General features: G+C 41.0%; 1 protein-coding gene across 5 annotated transcripts in view; it reads right to left on the bottom strand.

Moving 5' to 3' along the window:
• Window positions 1-17,907, bottom strand: part of VPS13B (vacuolar protein sorting 13 homolog B) — a 384,018-nt gene that overhangs the window by 358,576 nt on the left and 7,535 nt on the right. For all 5 annotated transcript variants that reach the window (XM_035126124.3, XM_035126121.3, XM_035126123.3 and 2 more), the window contains exon 3: window positions 13,606-13,749. In XM_035126124.3, the coding sequence (XP_034982015.3) occupies window positions 13,606-13,749 (144 nt within the window). The remainder of the gene's footprint in view (window positions 1-13,605; window positions 13,750-17,907) is intronic.

The following is a 17,907-nucleotide window of genomic DNA, read 5'->3' as shown; positions in this document are numbered from 1 at the left end:
AAAGTGTTGCCAGCAAACAACTTACCGTATTGGCTTGAATATAAGCCTCACTTTTTTTCCAAATTCTGACAGTGAAGAGTTAATGTGTGGCTTAAATTCGCTACCTTACCAAAATTGGCTTTGACATTATCGCTGCTGAAACAGACATGGTAAAATGTAGCGGGTGTGAGTGCCTGCAGAATTTTAAGGGAGCTTATATTCAGGTATTGTCTTTTTTTCTCTCTTGAATTTTAAAGATGTGGCTTATATTTGGGTGCGGCTTTTATTTGGGCCAATACGGTATTAATTAATTAGCCAGGCTACCATCTCCTAACAAGGAAAAATAAGACGACAGTGGACTACAACTGATGCCCTTCTATTCACTGAAAGGCTTTGATCCATGAAAAGAAGAGGGGTGCCAATTTTTGCTTGTATCCCTTTGTTCTGAAGCCCCACACCAACCTCCCCACTGTTCTATCCAGAGCTGATTTTCAAGGGGCACTTGGTGGGAGTGTACATCAGCAAAAACGACCTGCACTCCACTTCTGTTAGTGAAAGCATCCACTGAATCAAAAGCTCTTCCATGAGTTAAAGAGCACCAGTTGCATGCTCTGAAATAGGTCTACTGTAATAGGAAATTAAACCAAATGCAATATAAGAACTTCCTTCCACCCAATCTCTTAGCAATGGTTAAGAGAACACCACCCTACTGACTTAAGAGACTATAAGTGAAAGAGGGGATCATATTGGCCTGGTATAGAAATGAGTCATTACCCACTTTATTCTCAAGTACTGTATAAGAAAATTATACTTAGACCTGTAACAAGACCTGTAGAAAGCACTTAAAGAATTAAACCAAGGCACATTACACTTTTTCCCCACTACAAAAATCTGTGGTTATACCTAATGTACAACTACCACTTCTGCTCTAGAAACATGTTAAAAACACAGTCCCAGAAATTTAACTCTTCTTTAATCTATCATCAAATAAGGAAAACCCACTTCCTCTCTAAGGTAAAATTTTAAATGCATTACCTCACCTTTTCAATGTTAAACTGCACCAATCTAAGGCCTTTGCAAAATATAATGGGACACTAAGGGCCAGAATTTGATCTGTTCTGAACTAATGTAAATCTGGAATAATTCCAGTATAAATCACTGAAGATATACACAAGAATAATAGGCATTAATCTTGGAATGAAATTCTTGTAAGCATGCCAAGAGAGTAAATTAGTCCCTTCAAAATCTGCCTGTAAATAGACACTTCTTTCCTTGGAGTGATCTTAAGACACACTATCATTCAAAAACACATACTGTACAACTAAAGCAATTTCCAAAGTTACATGATTAATGCGGTCCTCAAAATCACGCATGAAACTATGATTCAGTCAAGAAAGGTGCCTAGTTCTACCATCCTCTGCAAACTTCACCTCTGCAAGTTCTATACCCAGCCAAAAATAAGGGAAGGAAATCAGTAGGGACAAATGGCAATGTCTCTAAAGAGATTGCAAGGCTGAAAGGGCAGCAATGCGTACTTTATTGCCTCTCCAAAGTAGAAAACAGATGAAAGTACATTGTGAAGTACTAAAGTGCTGTTATTTTGCCTTTTCCAATTCTTATTTTATCCCACCTACTTCTTGATGATTGGCATGCAAAAAATAATAATGTTCACCTTGAAAATATATTACGTAGATTACATTCAATCAAAGAATTTCAGCTTCCCTTTTCAGAACATTTTACAATTCGCCAATAAGCACTCGTTTTTACTGAAACACTTAAATTTTTGGTTAAGATGCAAATGTTTAATTTGTTCCAACTACCAAATATGAAACTTCTGGCATAGTTCTCCTTTCTCCTTCATGTAAGTCAGGCATCCCCAAACTTGGCCCTCCAGCTGTTTTGGGACCACAATTCCCATCATCCCTGACTACTGGTCCTGTTAGCAATGGATGATGAGAGTTGTAGTCCGAAAACAGCTGGAGGGCCAGGTTTGGGGATGGCTGATGTAAGTTAAGCAAACACGAGGATTTAGTAGCACAGGAAGCTGCTTTATACCAAGTCAGAGCAATGACTGGCAGTGGCTCTCCAGGGTTTTAAGCAGGGGGATTTCCTAGCCCTACGTGGAGATACCAGGAATTGAACCAGAGACCTTCGGCATGCAAAGCAGATGCACTAACTCTTTTGACTGCTATCAACTGATTTGTTTGCTTTAAAGACAATCTATTATAATGTAACACATAGAGAGAAATACATTGATACCAACTTTCAGTAACTGGTGTCATATATTTTTCCAGCACAATGTATTAATAGTTAGGCCGCATAATTTAGCAACAAAAGTGGGTAGATCTGACCTCTGCTTCCAACTATCCACCCAAAGTGGTTCACAGTTAAAAGCTGGATAGCAGACAATGCCCTTGCCTTTCCTTCACTGCTGTCTCGATACTCCCTGCATCTGGCACTATTTAAACCTGGAAGAAACAGGCATCTATCTATTACTTATGTTAATCTCTAGAGCACCTTGAACATTAACTGGCTAAAGTAATATGTGGCATACACAGAACTGTGTCATAGGCAAGCCCAGCACTGCCTCCTTGCTGCTGCCCTTCCTACTTGAAGATGCTACCACTTGTTTCCAATTCCTCTTGTCCACAGTGATAACACATCCTCCTCCCTCTCCCTCCTGTTTGTGAGTAGGTCCCGCTAGCTCATTTGCGGATAGTGGACTTTGGTAAGGTGGAGGGACAGGAAAACGGCAGAAAGGATCTGGGAACATGGATAAATTTCTGGAACAACAATGGGATATCAGGTCTGCCCAAAGCATGACGGACAAAAGCAACAATCAGGAGAAAGAAAGACATAACATCTTACAAGGACAGGAAGAAACACCATGGACAGAATAATTGCCACACATAGGATGAACAAGGATATAGTTTGAGTTCTTCACTTGCAGTTTTATATATCATTTAATGTGTCAACACGAATAGAAGCTATTAGTATTGCAGTTGCTGTATAAGGGATTATTATTATGACTGGAATGCAACTGAAACTAGTAAGATTTTGGAAGGCAGAAATAAAGAAAATCATCAAATCTAGCACGCACTTTAACAAAATTATGTAATTCAGTATTTGAATGATTGGTATTAATAATTGTATTATAAATTGGTATTGTTATAATGAGGCTATTATTGGACTGTAATTGAAAACTAATAAAATTTGTTATCAAGAGAAAGGATTTGGGAACACCTCTCTCCCATAGCAAGGGCATAAAAACCTGCAACTGGTCAGATCAGACACAAAGCTGAAAGGACTGTGCAGACTCAGTTCAGTGCAGATGTTGGAATGCTTACAGTGCAATTCCATATTTCTGAGTAAACATTTAAGTTCTACTTTGTTAATGGGAACTATTCATTAGCAATTATGTTTAGGATCACAGCCTTAAGTCCTACTGAAAATCAATGGGACTGCAAATAAGGTTATTTCAAGAATCAACAAAATTGTTAAGAACCTGATCCATATAAGGAGGTTGTCATGCTCCTTTTTTTAAAAACATGTTATTATGCTATTAATCACCCATCATTTATTTAAATAAGATGCATTATGTTGCTTTCCACTGAACTGCTAAAACTAATGCCAACATTAAATACATTCCTTTAGTGCAATCATTATTTCATGAACAAATCAGCTCAGCATAAACAGTTTGCAATGTATTCCATTTAAGATTTAAAATTGCTACATAAAATAACACACACTAATTAGGGCTCCAATACATCTGCAAATACATCCCCATGACCCATCAAGACAGCTGCACTCTTGTGGGACAATGACATTTATGAATTCCTGACAAATGCATGTGATCCGGAGCTAAAGCATTATCGGTTGAGAGGATCTAGCTACAGAATGCTCTCCCCTAGGAACTCAACCACTTGGAATTTAAGCAACTTTAGGGCATATGGCAAAACCTTCCTCTTTGATAAAATGTTCTCCAGCAAGAGAAATAAATTTAAATTTTAAGAAGATTCTATACATTCTTTCCCAAGGGCAGCTTCCTAAAACCAATAAAAGGAAATACACCCAAGATTTAGTAGAGCCTACAAAGCAAGTAAATACGTGGAAATTGAACTATGTAAGCACTGCAGGAAATGACAGATTGACATGATTCAGCTTTTAATGTATGGAACAACTGCACAAAGTTATGGCTAGGCAAGTGACAAGAAAATTAAGCTATCAAGTCAAGGAATCTTTATTTAGAATTTATTTTTTTATTTTAATAGTCTTCCTTCTCAAATGCATATTGAGCCAAAAAATATATATTTTTCTTTAGAAGAACATTTTTTTAAAAAAATAAAGCAAGGCAGCATATATGTTTTGGCTGAATTGCTATAAAATACCACAGGTTTATTGATAAGTTCATCATTTTAGAATGTTATGGGTTTTTGGACAGCAGAATCCATGGCACAGGAAAGAAGTAAAATTATAGAATTATAGAATTCTGGTATGTGATTAAGAAGAACCAAATGGGAATCCCTGATGCACAAAACTACTGAAGCTAAGGAGGCGGGGACCACATCAGTCCCTTTAATGGGAGCTTATTGAACCAACAAAATGGAAAGGGCCAACTCATGTTTAAGGAATGGGAAGCAGGGTACAAAAACATATGCCCCTCTTTCTCCCATTCTCTCCCCTTTGGATCTGAATCCCCTCCTACCAGACCTTACTTGGGTTAACTACCACATTGGTAGTAACATTGTCCTCAGCGAAACTGAAACGTCACCTAGCTCTAACTCAGCAATATCAACCATGGTTAAGGGAGCCCAGATTTCCACTGAACAGTAGATTTTTTTAAAAGCAACTTTAACCTGGATTTTTGAATTCATTGCTAAGAGAAATCCTAGCCGATTCAAGCGTTGACTGCACTTGCATGTGAGCAATAACACAAGGGGGTGCACTGCCAACCCCCTACTCTGTCACATCATTTTTGTTCCATGTACAGTCGTCCCCATGTTTGCAGATGAAGACCTACAACAGACTCCACACATTTTAAAACCCTGATCTAAATCACACATAGAATCTTCCTGCACAGAGGCAGCTCACCACTGCAGACATTCACCCACCCTAAGGCTTGTGGGCAGCTGTACACAGAATGGGGACAATATGCCAGAGGAGCAAGACTTGATAATATACTCTCCATCCCAGATATGCTTACGTGCAATTGCAGTTAACCCCTGTATAGTGCTCCTGATTCCCCTTATTGTGATTAACACTGCTGCCAAAGTCATGGGAATTCACTATTAGGCTCAAGAGCAAACAAGGAGGGGGAGTTTGAACCATTCCCATACATTCAATCCATGTATTTAGTGTTTAAAGGCAAAGGGACCCCTGACCATTAGGTCCAGTCATGACTGACTCTGGGATTGCAGCGCTCATCTCGCATTATTGGCCGAGGGAGCCGGCATACAGCTTCCAGGTCATGTGGCCAGCATGACTAAGCTGCTTCTCGTGAACCAGAGCAGCACACGGAAACGCCGTTTACCTTCTTGCCAGAGCGGTACCTATTTATCTACTTGCACTTTGACGTGCTTTTGAACTGCTGGGTTGGCAGGAGCTGGGACCAAGCAACAGGAGCTCACCCCGTCGTGGGGATTCGAACCGCCGACCTTCTGATCGGCAAGCCCTAGGCTCTGTGGTTTAACCCACAGCACCACCCTCGTCCCAAACAAAATGCAATAGTACCTCAAAAATAAAGGAGAAATATATATGTAAGTATTATTAAAATGCTATTAATCTTAGCACTATAGTCATACTAACTTTGCTTAACTTTTACACACAAACGAAGGCTAAATGTGTAGCTTAAATTGGTGCATCCCATACCGGTTGACGTTAAAGATTTATTGTAAAAATTACATAACCAAAGTGTGTTAATGTTCTAAGGGTCCTTGGGACTTTTTTCTTTCACATTGCTTTTATGATACACAATTCCTTCACTTTTTCAAGCCAAGTTATATTCTTGCAAAATTCATTTTTTACATGTGTTTCAGATTTTGTTTGTTTGTAAAGACTTAAGAATGTAATTATACTCTGAATTGTTCCCTCCTCCTTCTTTAAATTTGTTCACTTTCTGTTGCTGCTTTTGTTTGTTTTTCTTTTCTTGGATCATATTTTGTTCCCCTCTGAGTTACCCATTGCAAATTTACAATAATTATTTGAAGCAATTTTTTTTCTTTTATTACTGTAGCGAATTAATTCTTTTCCTTTATAGTTGAACTTCTTATGAAGTTCTCTTTTTTTCCTCTGGAAGCATCTTCCTACTTTCATGCCTCATAGCATGCTAAAAAAAAGTAGAGCCATCTTAGAAGTTTAAGCTTGAAAAAGATTAGGTCTAATTTTGAACAGTCCTCCCATTACTTCTAGTAATCTGACTACATTGATAAGAAAAGGAAATCTTTAAATACAGACCTGATAGGCTTGCTTCTACCGATAATGTCACTTTGTGTACTCGCTTAAATATAGCCTTAAATCATTGATAACATATGTTCATGTATGAGTTTTCCCACAGCAAAAGGATGGGCAAGACTCAGTCCTAGTATTATACATTTTAACATGCCAAGGTATTGGGGACATTGCATTTCTTGCTCTTATTAGCTATGCAGATATGACAACTTAGATGCATTTTTTACTTATTTGCATTCATGTTCCCTTCTTTTCTTCACTCATGAAGCTATAAAACAGCATACATGGGGTTCCCAAACCATCTCCCAACTTGGTACTGACAGTGCCCAGTCCTGTTTCACTTCAGCAAGTGACTTTCTTTGCCCCTAAGCAACACAACCAGAATAAAAATTCTATACAGCATTGATTTGGATTATATCCAACTGAGTCATTCTCAAGAGTACACTCAATGAAATTCAAAGACAAATCCACTGATTTCAAGAAGTCTACCTGGAGTATGATGTCACTGGGTATCACCCTTTATCTCAGCAACTAAAATACTGCCCCATCTTACATTCTTATAATAATAATTTTAATAATTTTTTTATTTGTACCCCACCTATCTAACTTGGTTGCTCCAGCCACACTGAAACTACACAGGAAAAAAATAGCATTTTAAATGCTGGCTGGGGCAGAGGAGAAAAGAAACAGGGATGAAGGAATTCAGCTGCCTGGTGTAATGGCTTGAGGCAGACTGGTTCCAGAGCTGTAGGCACAGAAAGCATTCCCCTCCCCATAAATGGGAACCACACACCCTTCATGTGTTAGGAACTGATAATGTGTTTTGCAACATACAGGTTACTTTCTCTTCCAAAACATCTATGTTGCTGCAAATGGACATACTAGTTTAGCTGATTGCTTTTTAAATAAAAAAATTCCTTCCAGCAGCACCTTAAAGACCAACTAAGTTTTTTATTTTGGTATGAGCTTTCGTGTGCATGCATACTTCTTCAGATACGTTGCTACTCTTGTCCTCCTGACAGCAATGCTTACTCTGAAAGCTTTTACCAAAGAACTTGGGAGAAGGAATCAGTGGTTTGCCATTAAGTATGCATTTTGCTTATTATTACAATGTCTACAACAACTTTCATCACTGTTTACTAGGTCAACATATTAAAACATATCGAAAGCAAATTGAACAACTGGAGATGGATGTTACAGAAGTACTCATTTCATTTGGAACTTGATCCAGGTCTGTGCTCCAACATCATAACTACATGCAATTTAGTAAGTTTAGTAACAGAACAGAGAAATGAGGACTTGAGAAATGTCACATTTAGCACTCACAACACATATACAATCAATGAGTCTTATGGCACTAATGTGGCATAAGTTTTTCTGCCCACTTCTTCAGATGCAGGAAGAATCATAGTAGGTATACTGTATACAGGAGAAGGTTGTAAGGTTGGATTGCAATGATTGGCATGCTAGTTAGCTGAAATCTGTAAGGTTTCTGCAGGTCCACCTCACTTGGGAACAATCACTCTCTTTCCTAAACTTTGTGGTTGAGGAACTTTCACTAACAATAATGGGATGACCTGCAGGCAACTGAAAACCAAAGCAAACCACTGTCATATCTACAGGTCACAAAGCATGTGTGACCCCCCCGCCCATTTTTAAAGATTATTTTCCCCAGCACTTGAGTATTTTTCTGCAAAACATTAGGCTTGAAAAATAAAGAGATAAGAAGCCATCTACTGTATTTAGAAAACAAGTACACACTCTCACTGCTTGTCCATACGGTCCTCTTTCAGTCATTTTTAATATATAGATCACAAGAACCTCCAGTCCACATGCCTAGTTAGTCCCTCCACACCTCCCAATTTGGCCAGGAGTGCCATTTTGGCCAAGCCACACCTACCTGCCCTGCAAGTGTGAAGCAGGTAAAGAAAGACATGGCAGTGTCAAATGGGGTTTGAAGGTGATCAATGACACCTGAAAAACTGTGCACAGCACTTTGCCAACAATCAGGATCTGCAGCACTTTACAATCAGATGACTGATTGGTCAAAACCAAGTCATCTGATGACATCGTGACATCATGTGATTGGATGGATGGCCCTTTCCACTTGGATGGCACTTTCCACCTGTAAACCATGCCTGCGAGTGCTGGGGGAAATGTGACACAGACCAGACCCTGTTTTACACCTCTGATCTGGTTATACTCTTACCATCTTTTTTCTTCTTCTGTACTGCATACTAAGACTTTACTATGACAACAATATGATTCATGAACAAGTAGAAAAATGTGGCATAAAGTATTATGATATGATAGCTGTCAGGGGGACTTCCAACAGGGAGCCTCCCCGCATCATCCTGACCAGCACTTCGCCCAGCGACAGCACTAGCAGTGGGTCAGGGGGAAGCAGAATGGAGGAGAGAAGGCTTGGCGAGGCACCAGAGCCCTGGCAACACTCTGGGGAACAGACGGGTGGAGGAAGGGCTCAGCAAGGCATCAGAGCCCCTGCACCACTCTGACCAACAAGTGGAGGAGGGACGGCTCAGGGAGACGTTGGAGCCCAGGCACTGCCCCAGCCAGCCAGGGGAAGAAGGGGCACCCTCCTTCCAGTGCCCAAATTGAGGTGCACACCCAAACACAGGGCGTAGGGGCGGCGTTTTGGGGTGCCCAGGTTATTATGCTGGCCCCGAAGCCAACGGGTGCCATTGCCGGGTTCTGAGAGTGACTAGGAGGTCATGTTTTCTGCTATCTCTGCACTGTAAATAGCATGCACAATAAAACCTTTAAAGACACAACGGACTGGAGCGTCTTTACTCGGGAGTAGCCGCAACAACTCCCTGACAATAGCCTTATAAAAATTAGCCAAATTTTAACTAAGTTCATGCCAATTAACTACTTACTGTAATTTTCCACAAGGTTCTTGACACAATGCTACGTATTTGCTATCTTATATACTCAGAAGTTGATTTATAGTCAAAAGCTGACTTAAAGTCAAATGTTGATTAACTATAAAACAAAAGTGCAGTTTTTTTTAAAAAAAAATATGTTGGTGCAGAAGTTTAAACCTATGAACTAATCAGATTTATTCTCCAACAGGGAAATACAATAAATAAATAAATAAATAAATAAATAATATGGAAGTGGATTTGGAGATATTACATCTCTTATCAGGGTAAAGGGCAACATGGAAGCCATATGCATAAATCAACTTTTACAAAACCTTTACAAATTTAAGATATATTATACTATAAAATACAAAGAAGGGGCTTAAGCTGGTACCTGAAGTTCTTAAAGGCAGCTGGGTGGGGGAGAGAGAGAGCTTGGGAACCAGAAATCCAAAAGGAGTTATTTGTCATGAAATGAAGTGAATTTATAACTTCCTAAATACATGTTCAAAAAAGAGAAGAGATTGCTTTCATTTACATTCTTATTATTACAAAGATAAATCCTATCATTGGCATGAATCCAAATGTTACTCTCTAAGGTTGTACATACCATGGAATAATTTGTCCAAATGTCAGTTGTAATTTTCAAAATCCCCTTCTTACTATAGATTCTTAAACATCTGTAACAAATACTTGTTTTGAGAGTGCTTTACATTTGTGGCATTTGACCTTTTGCCGTATGCACCACAAAATTCAAGTTTCAAATACCATGCAAGCAGGAAATATGATCATTCCAGCAGTAGCCATCTGCATGGTCCAATATCAAATATTAGTTCTGGGTTGCACAAAGTCATGTGTTACAAATCTGTTTCTGCAGCTTCTATAATTAGTTGTAATTTGCTGCTTCTAAAATGTGTTTCTTATGGGACATCTGGCCTTGAAACGTCTACCTTTTGCATGGAAAAAATACTTAGTGTTCTGAATATTTTAAATACATAAATATATGTGTGCTTGTGTCACTGCATGGGTGGCATAATTGGACCAGACTTCTTAAACAGAGATTTATACTGTATCATTATGCTGAAATACTAAATAATCTAAATGTATGCAAATGATGTTTCAGATGTAGTCAGATTTTTCCATGCTAATTATTAAACACGAGCCTGTTAAGGAGATTAGAGCATTGTATGCAGTAGCACTGGTAAAGGTAAAGGGACCCCTGACCATTAGGTCCTGTCGTGACCGACTCTGGGGTTGCGGCGCTCATCTCGTGTTATTGGCTGAGGGAGCTGGCGTACAGCTTCCAGGTCATGTGACCAGCATGACAAAGCCGCTTCCGGCGAACCAGAACAGCACACGGAAACGCCGTTTACCTTCCCACTTGCACTTTATCTACCTCCACTTTGACATGCTTTCGAACTGCTAGGTTGGCAGGAGCTGGGACCAAGCAATGGGAGCTCACCCCGTCGCAGGGATTCGAATCGCCGACCTTCTGATCGGCAAGTCCTAGGCTCTGTGGTTTAACCCACAGCGCCACCTGCGTCCCTTAGTAGCATTGGTACTTTGTAGACAATCCAAATACAAAATGAATAAAATGTACACATATATAGTACGTATAGATGTATTTATTTAGTAGCGACCCTAATTTTTAGGAGAATATAATGGAGTAAAGAGGTTTAATAAACCAATTGTTTAAGTACACAATCAACTAGATGTCAGATTGATTCTAGATGCTGAGAGTTAGTTAAAAAGCCTAGGTGTAGAATATTTGAAGAATAGTAATTTCAACTGCCTTCTAAAAATTAGTGGCAACAGCTGAGAATGTTGCCCTGAGATTATAGAACCATCTCCCACAAGAAATTGCCAAATCTAGCAACACAGTCCATTTCAGGGACTTAAAAATATTTTCATTCAGATTAATTTTTGACCACTAAATATACCAGTTATAGCTGTAATCACTGCTTGCCATTGCTGCTTCAAATGGTTACTTTTTATTTCACTGGGGTTTGTTTGTTTTTGCAATATCTATGTATCTAACACAGAAACAGGTATAAAAAATACTTGGACACAATTATATCAATCCAGTAAGAAATTCATGTGTCACTGAAGATCCTGCAACAACCTAATGGTGTTTTTCTATCTGCCACAATGTATAAGTGAATAGCATGATTTAAAAAAAAAGATTCAAACTGTTTCTGGCTTAACCCATCCCTTTGCTTTCTTTGTTTGATTAGCCAGATTTCCACATTAAGTGGCTCCAGAGGTGTTACTTCCCGGAAATACTGGAATTTTATAAGCCTTTCCAGTTGGTTGCTATTGTAGAGCTTGCTGCATGGAAGGAATGCAAGTCTTTGTGCAAGACTTTAAGCACCTGAATGCTTGCACTTTTTGTCTTATCACTGCATCAAGTTCAGAAAACTCCCGGGGGGGGGGGGAGAGAACCACCACTATGAGTGAATGAACATTTATTTATATTTATATTATCTGTCTTGAGACTATTGCTTTGAAAGGCAGAGTAAAAATGTTCTAAGTAAATCTGTGTGGAAAGCTAATCTTCAAAGACAAAGGTATTTTTCTGTGCATGTGAGGGATAAGAGTGTTTTGGGGTTGTGCTCCTAACAGTGTCTGCTCAAAGGCAGAGCATGAAAGTAATGGCCTTTCTCCATTAGTTCTTAGCATCTGTTTTTTAGTGGTGTACCACCTTGAAACTCAATGTTAGCAGTTTTTTATCTTCCATAATCAGGGGGTGGGGAGATAATTAATGTAATCAAAGCTAGTGGCCACTGTTACATCTTATGATGGTGAATTCCAGAGATTAATGGCAAGTCTGCGCAGGGGGGAAATGAGAGGTGCGGGGAGGAGAGGGTAGACATTCCATTGCGCGAGCCGAATTCCTTCTGCTGATGGGACAAGTTAGTTGGATACCACCCAGCATCTCTGGGATGCTTACAAGCAGGGAATGAAGCCAAGAGTCTTCCCTCCACTGCCCCACTCCATGTCTTGCATTCAGAGATGTACTGTGTCTCAACACAAAGCTTTCCTTTACTGTTGTGGGATACAAAAATGGATTGTGTGGGCAGAACAGGTAGAAGGAGCAGCTTTGCATAGTAGAACTGAAGAAAGGTATTAGGGGAAAGGTACGTTCCCATTTTCGGAATGTACCAAAGACCTCTGATCTTAAACTTCATTAAATAAACACAATTTTGTGCATTACTGGTTTAAACCAACCTCACGTGTTGCTCCACTCCTTGGCCACCTTCTTTCATAATCAGTATTATTTATTATTTATTATTTATTTATTTATTTAAAAAACCAGTAATATTTGCTTACCATTGTGCAAAAGCACATATTCATAAGTTTAGCAGCTAGGAGAAAGTAAAACCTGGTGTACTACTCAACACCAGAATCTATTTCACTATACTGGAAGCCGCCCAGAGTGGCTGGGACAACCCAGACAGATGGGCAGGGTACAAAAAAAATAATGTTGTTGTTGTTGTTGTTGTTCCATCTCAACATCCCTTCTGCACATTCAACATCTTAATGATGGGAAAGTATAAAAAAGGGGGGAAATGAAAAAACTCAACTACAAAGATCCATTCCAGGATGACAAAGAAGAAAAGTGAAATAAAAATTAAAATCAAAATGTAAATGTGGTAAGTGCACTGGTATGAAAATATTGAAGCACAATAATAAAAAACTACTGGTACTAGTTTCCCTACTTCACTTCCTCATTTTGGAAGGATGCCAGTACTCAACTCCAGCAATGAGATCCAGATTTTTAGTTAACAGAAAACTGGAACAATTATAGCTAGTCCAAAAGATTGCTACCGTGTTTCTCATATTATAAGACATGTCTTATATTTATTTTTTCCTCAAAAAAACACACTATGGCTTATTTTCAAGGGATGTCTTATTTTTTCCTCCTCCTCCTGCCGCGGCCGGCATTGCTGCTGCGCCTATCACTATGTCTTATTTTCGGGGTATGGCTTATATTCCTTGAATGCTTAAAAATCCTGCTATGGCTTATTTTATGGGTATGTCTTAAAATATGAGAAACAGGGTACAGCAAGAAAAACATTTCACCTTCTTCAAAGAATCAGTGGAATCAACAAGAAACTGAGCTTCCAATCACAACTTGACAGCAATAGAAAGTGACTTTCAGGAGGAAACCCCATAAGGATAAGGTGAACATCATGGTAGCCTTTTGCTAGGGAAACTAACCATGTATCCAAGTTCCTGTAAAATCCATTAAGTTCATATATATTGTCTTTTTAAAGATTTCATGTTGTTTTCTTACCTGGACTCCATCCTTCAGCTTCAAAATGCACTCCATTGTATTTATTGTAATCACAACTGGCTCGGAACCAAGCTTTGTCCATGGTACGTGGATGCGCAGTTCATGAATGTGTCCGCTTAAAAATGTGAATGGTAGTTTCAGCTCCTTGAAAACAAAAGTCATATCAAATTACCAAGCTAGCTATTAAAAGCAAAATGAAATAAAATGAGCAGCTTGAGCATATAGTTACAGTTATCCAAATTCAATTTAACAAGTTTTTCTGCTGCAAGCTGTCTGACATAAATTTTGGTGCATTTCAAAATAGTTTCCCGGATAATGGGGAACTACCTCATTCATATAAATAAACCAAGAACATAATCAATGTGTGTCAAGTTGTATCTATTCTGACACATCACACACACTGCATTAATTCATTTGCCTTTTATTCAGTTCTAAGCTTGAAGACTCATTGAAAAAACAAGCACAACTTATAAAACATAAAATCCATAAACTATATACAGTTAACCCAAACTTCTAATAATAAAAAATAATAATTTATTATTTATACCCCGCCCATCCGGCTGAGTTTCCCCAGCCACTCTGGGTGGCTCCCAACAGATTAAAAACATAATAAAACATCAACATTAAAAACTTCCCTAAACAGGGCTGCCTTCAGATGTCTTCTAAAAGTCAGATAGTTATTTATTTCCTTGACATCTGATCGGAGGGCCTTCCTCACGGCAGTCGCCATCACCGAGAAGGCCCTCTGCCTAATTATCAATGGCCACTAAAATTCAACAAAAATAAATGAACAACATGGTCTTACACTGCCAATCCCCCCATACACATACAAAACACTTAAGTAAACTTGAATAGGAATTCTCAAGCTAGGAAGTGGATCCTGAGGTTGCCTTCAAATAAACACTTATTATCAAATTTCTATGCCCCCTTCCTCCCCAAGGAGCTCAGAATGCTTAACAGAATTCAAAAATATACTCAAAACTACAATTAGGAGATCAATTAAAATTCTGTATCAAAGTACAAATATAAAAACATAACACAACTTCCTCAACCATGTGCTAAAGATGAGATGCACATCTTTCGTTGGCATTTGAAAGCCATCAAGGGAAGGGAACAACCAAACATCCCCAGGAAAGGTGTTCCACATATACCGTGTTTCCCCCTTTTTAAGACACCGTCTTATAACTTTTTTTTGTCAAAAAAAACCACGGTGTCTTATTTTCAGGGGATGTCTTAAGGCTTGGCGCCTAGCGAAGTCAGCCCTGAGAAGGGAAAATGGCATTTTAAAATGCTGTTTGAAGTGATTTCAGCCTGCCTCCCCGCCGCCCGGAACCAGCTGCTACAGCGTGGAGTGCTCAGCAGCGCCGGGCGGAGTGCCCAGCAACACGGACGGAGCGCTCAGCAGCACCAGGAGGAGTGCCCCACCGTGCCGGGCGGCGGGGTGGCAGGCTTCCTTGGCAGGGCCAGGAAGAGACGAGGCCGCTGGCTCGGGCGCTCCTGAGTCCTGACCCCAGCCGCTTCCACACGGCAGCAGCAAAAGAGCCGTGCGGCCACATGGAGAGGCGAGCGCCCGAGTGGGAAACGCGCTCTCTGCAAAGCTCTACACTCATTTCATCCGCCCGACGGGAAAGCGAAGTGGGGAAGAGAAAAAGAGCCGCTTCGGTTTTTTCTCTTTTTCTCTTCCCCACTTCGCTTTCCCGTCGGGCAGATGAAGTGAGTGCAGAGCATTACAGAGCGCGCGTCTCCCACTCGGGCGCTCGCCTCTCCAAGCTCTGCACTCACTTCATCCGCCCGACGGGAAAGCGAAGTGGGGAAGAGAAAAAGAGAAAAAAACGAAGCGGCTCTTTTTCTCTTCCCCACTTCGCTTTCCCGTCGGGCGGATGAAGCGAGTGCAGAGCTTGGAGAGGCGAGCGCCCGAGTGGGAGACGCGCGCTCTGCAAAGCTCTGCACTCACTTCATCCGCCCGACGGGAAAGCGAAGTGGGGAAGAGAAAAAGAGCCGCTTCGTTTTTTTCTCTTTTTCTCTTCCCCACTTCGCTTTCCCTTCGGGCGGATGAAGTGAGTGCAGAGCTTTGCAGAGAGCGCGTTTCCTGCTCGGGCGCTCGCCTCTCCATGTGGCCACATGGCTCTTATGCTGCTGCCGTGTGGAAGCGGCTGGGGTCAGGACTCAGGAGCGCCCGAGCCAGCGGCCTCGTCTTTTCCTGGCCCTGCCAAGGAAGCCTGCCACCCCGCCGCCCGGCACGGTGGGGCACTCCTCCTGGTGCTGCTGAGTGCTCCGTCCGTGTTGCTGGGCGCTCCACCTGGGCGCTGCTGGGTGCTCCGCCCGGCGCTGCTGAGCGCTCCGCGCTGCAGCAGCCGGTTCCGGGTGGCAGGGAGGCAAGCTGAAATCACTTCGAAAGGCGTTTTTAAACGCCATTTTCCCTCAGGGCTGACTTCGCTAGGCGCGTGCTACAACTGAACCAGGAACAGCTGATTTCCCCGCTACAACTTACCTGTATCTCCGCGCTCTGCTTCCTTGCTTTGCCCGCCGCTGCTGAGCGTTCCACGCTGCAGCAGCTGGTTCCAGGCCCCCAGCTGGCAGGCATGGAGGTATGTCTTATTTTCGGGGTATGTCTTATATTTCTCAAATGCTTAAAATGGCTGCCCTGGCTTACTTTTTGACTACGTATTAAAAAAGGGGAAACACGGTAGGGCATTTGCCACAGAGGAGTCCTTGCTCCGTATAATCAGCACATGGGTTCATCCCCATCAACGGGAAAACCAGGGCCTTCCTTCCAGATTTTAATAGCATGGGCTTCCTACAACTTTGCCTTCAAAGAGCTACATAAACCACAATGAGCTTCTGAGTGATTTACTTTTCATTAGAAATATTTATAACCTGCTATTCATTGAATATTTTCAATCCAAGAGTGAGGAAACAAAAGAACAAAGTAGAAAGGACATACAGAAAAATATAACCATGTACAGCAGTTACAAAATCATATCAACAGGCCCAGTAAACAACAAACAGTTCCATGATAATGCAAACAAAGCAACTGTAATAAGGGCAGCAATTACAAATGTTAATTTAATAAAACCCAGCAAGATAGTCACACAAAGTCCCCACTCTACTTTGTGACCTTTGCGCAACTTAACAACTTTCACCCCTCTCTCCAACTCATACAGGACCTTATCCTGAGTGGTATGAATCATCGGCCACAAGTATAAACAGCAAAGGTCTCCCACTCCTTTTCCATAGTAGAAAAAGAACACACACAAAAGAGAAAGGTGGCAATATGCCACAGCTGGTGTTTCTCTCCTCTTTCCGTGGTCCTGACAAAACTCACAGGCCCTGAGGTCTGTAAGGCTGCTAAGAAGATTCCCTCTTTGTCAGTCTTGCCACCTTGAACAGTTTGTTCCAGTTTTAACCCTGCCTTCCAGAAGAGGAGACAACCTTTTCCTGTATGCTCTACTCTCCAGAGACTAAAATAACACTTCACAGGTAATTAAATCCAACTTTCCACCATGCTTCTCCTTGGAAAGCTTCATACAATATACCTGTGGCTTCGGCAGTAGTCTGCCTCCTCCTTACTAGTCAGCACAAACAGAATTCAGCTTCCACCACAATTATCTGTCTTTATTACCAAACTTGATTTAACCAGACCATTTGCCACTAAAAAAAAGTTCACTGAGGAGGCAACAGCTGTGGAATAGGTGTTTTCAATGTTGCCACATGGTAGGCTGTAGCTGCTCTGTGATGTGTAGCACCTGAGACTGAGAACTGGGCTGATTCATTGCTCCAAGATCCATCTTAATGGGTCCCGCACCTCCACAGGGGGAGACAGCCACAGCCAATCCAAACCTCACCAGTGAGCGATTCCACCCACAACAGGGTCAAAATCTGCACAGCCACTGGATCATTCCAAATTCATTCTCCAGCAAATTCCAGATCAGTTGTCAGACGTGCAATATATGCTGGGTCAATGGTATACAGTACTGAGACAGCTCCACAATTGTTAAGGTGGCCATAAAGTTCTGAGGTGGTCCTAATAAGGTGGACTCAGTTTGAATATTAAAGACACCCGCCCCCAGGAGCAACCGCCCTCCACCCTCTGGATTGGTGCCACACCAAATACTCAGGCAGGTCAATCTGAGTCAGGTGAGGCCCAGTTAGCTCACCCAATAGGTTTCAATAATGTATAACAAGTCAGCCCCTTATTCCACAACTGTGTCATGAATAAGAGATGTTGCACTGTGAGTTGCATGGCACATTTGCAGTTCACTTTTGACATATAAAAGGAACTCCAGACACTAACAACAGACA

This window comes from Zootoca vivipara, chromosome 8, assembly GCF_965207765.1.
Source record: "Zootoca vivipara chromosome 8, rZooViv2.hap1.1, whole genome shotgun sequence".
Lineage (NCBI taxonomy): Eukaryota > Metazoa > Chordata > Lepidosauria > Squamata > Lacertidae > Zootoca > Zootoca vivipara.
This window is presented reverse-complemented; position numbering and strand designations above follow the sequence as displayed.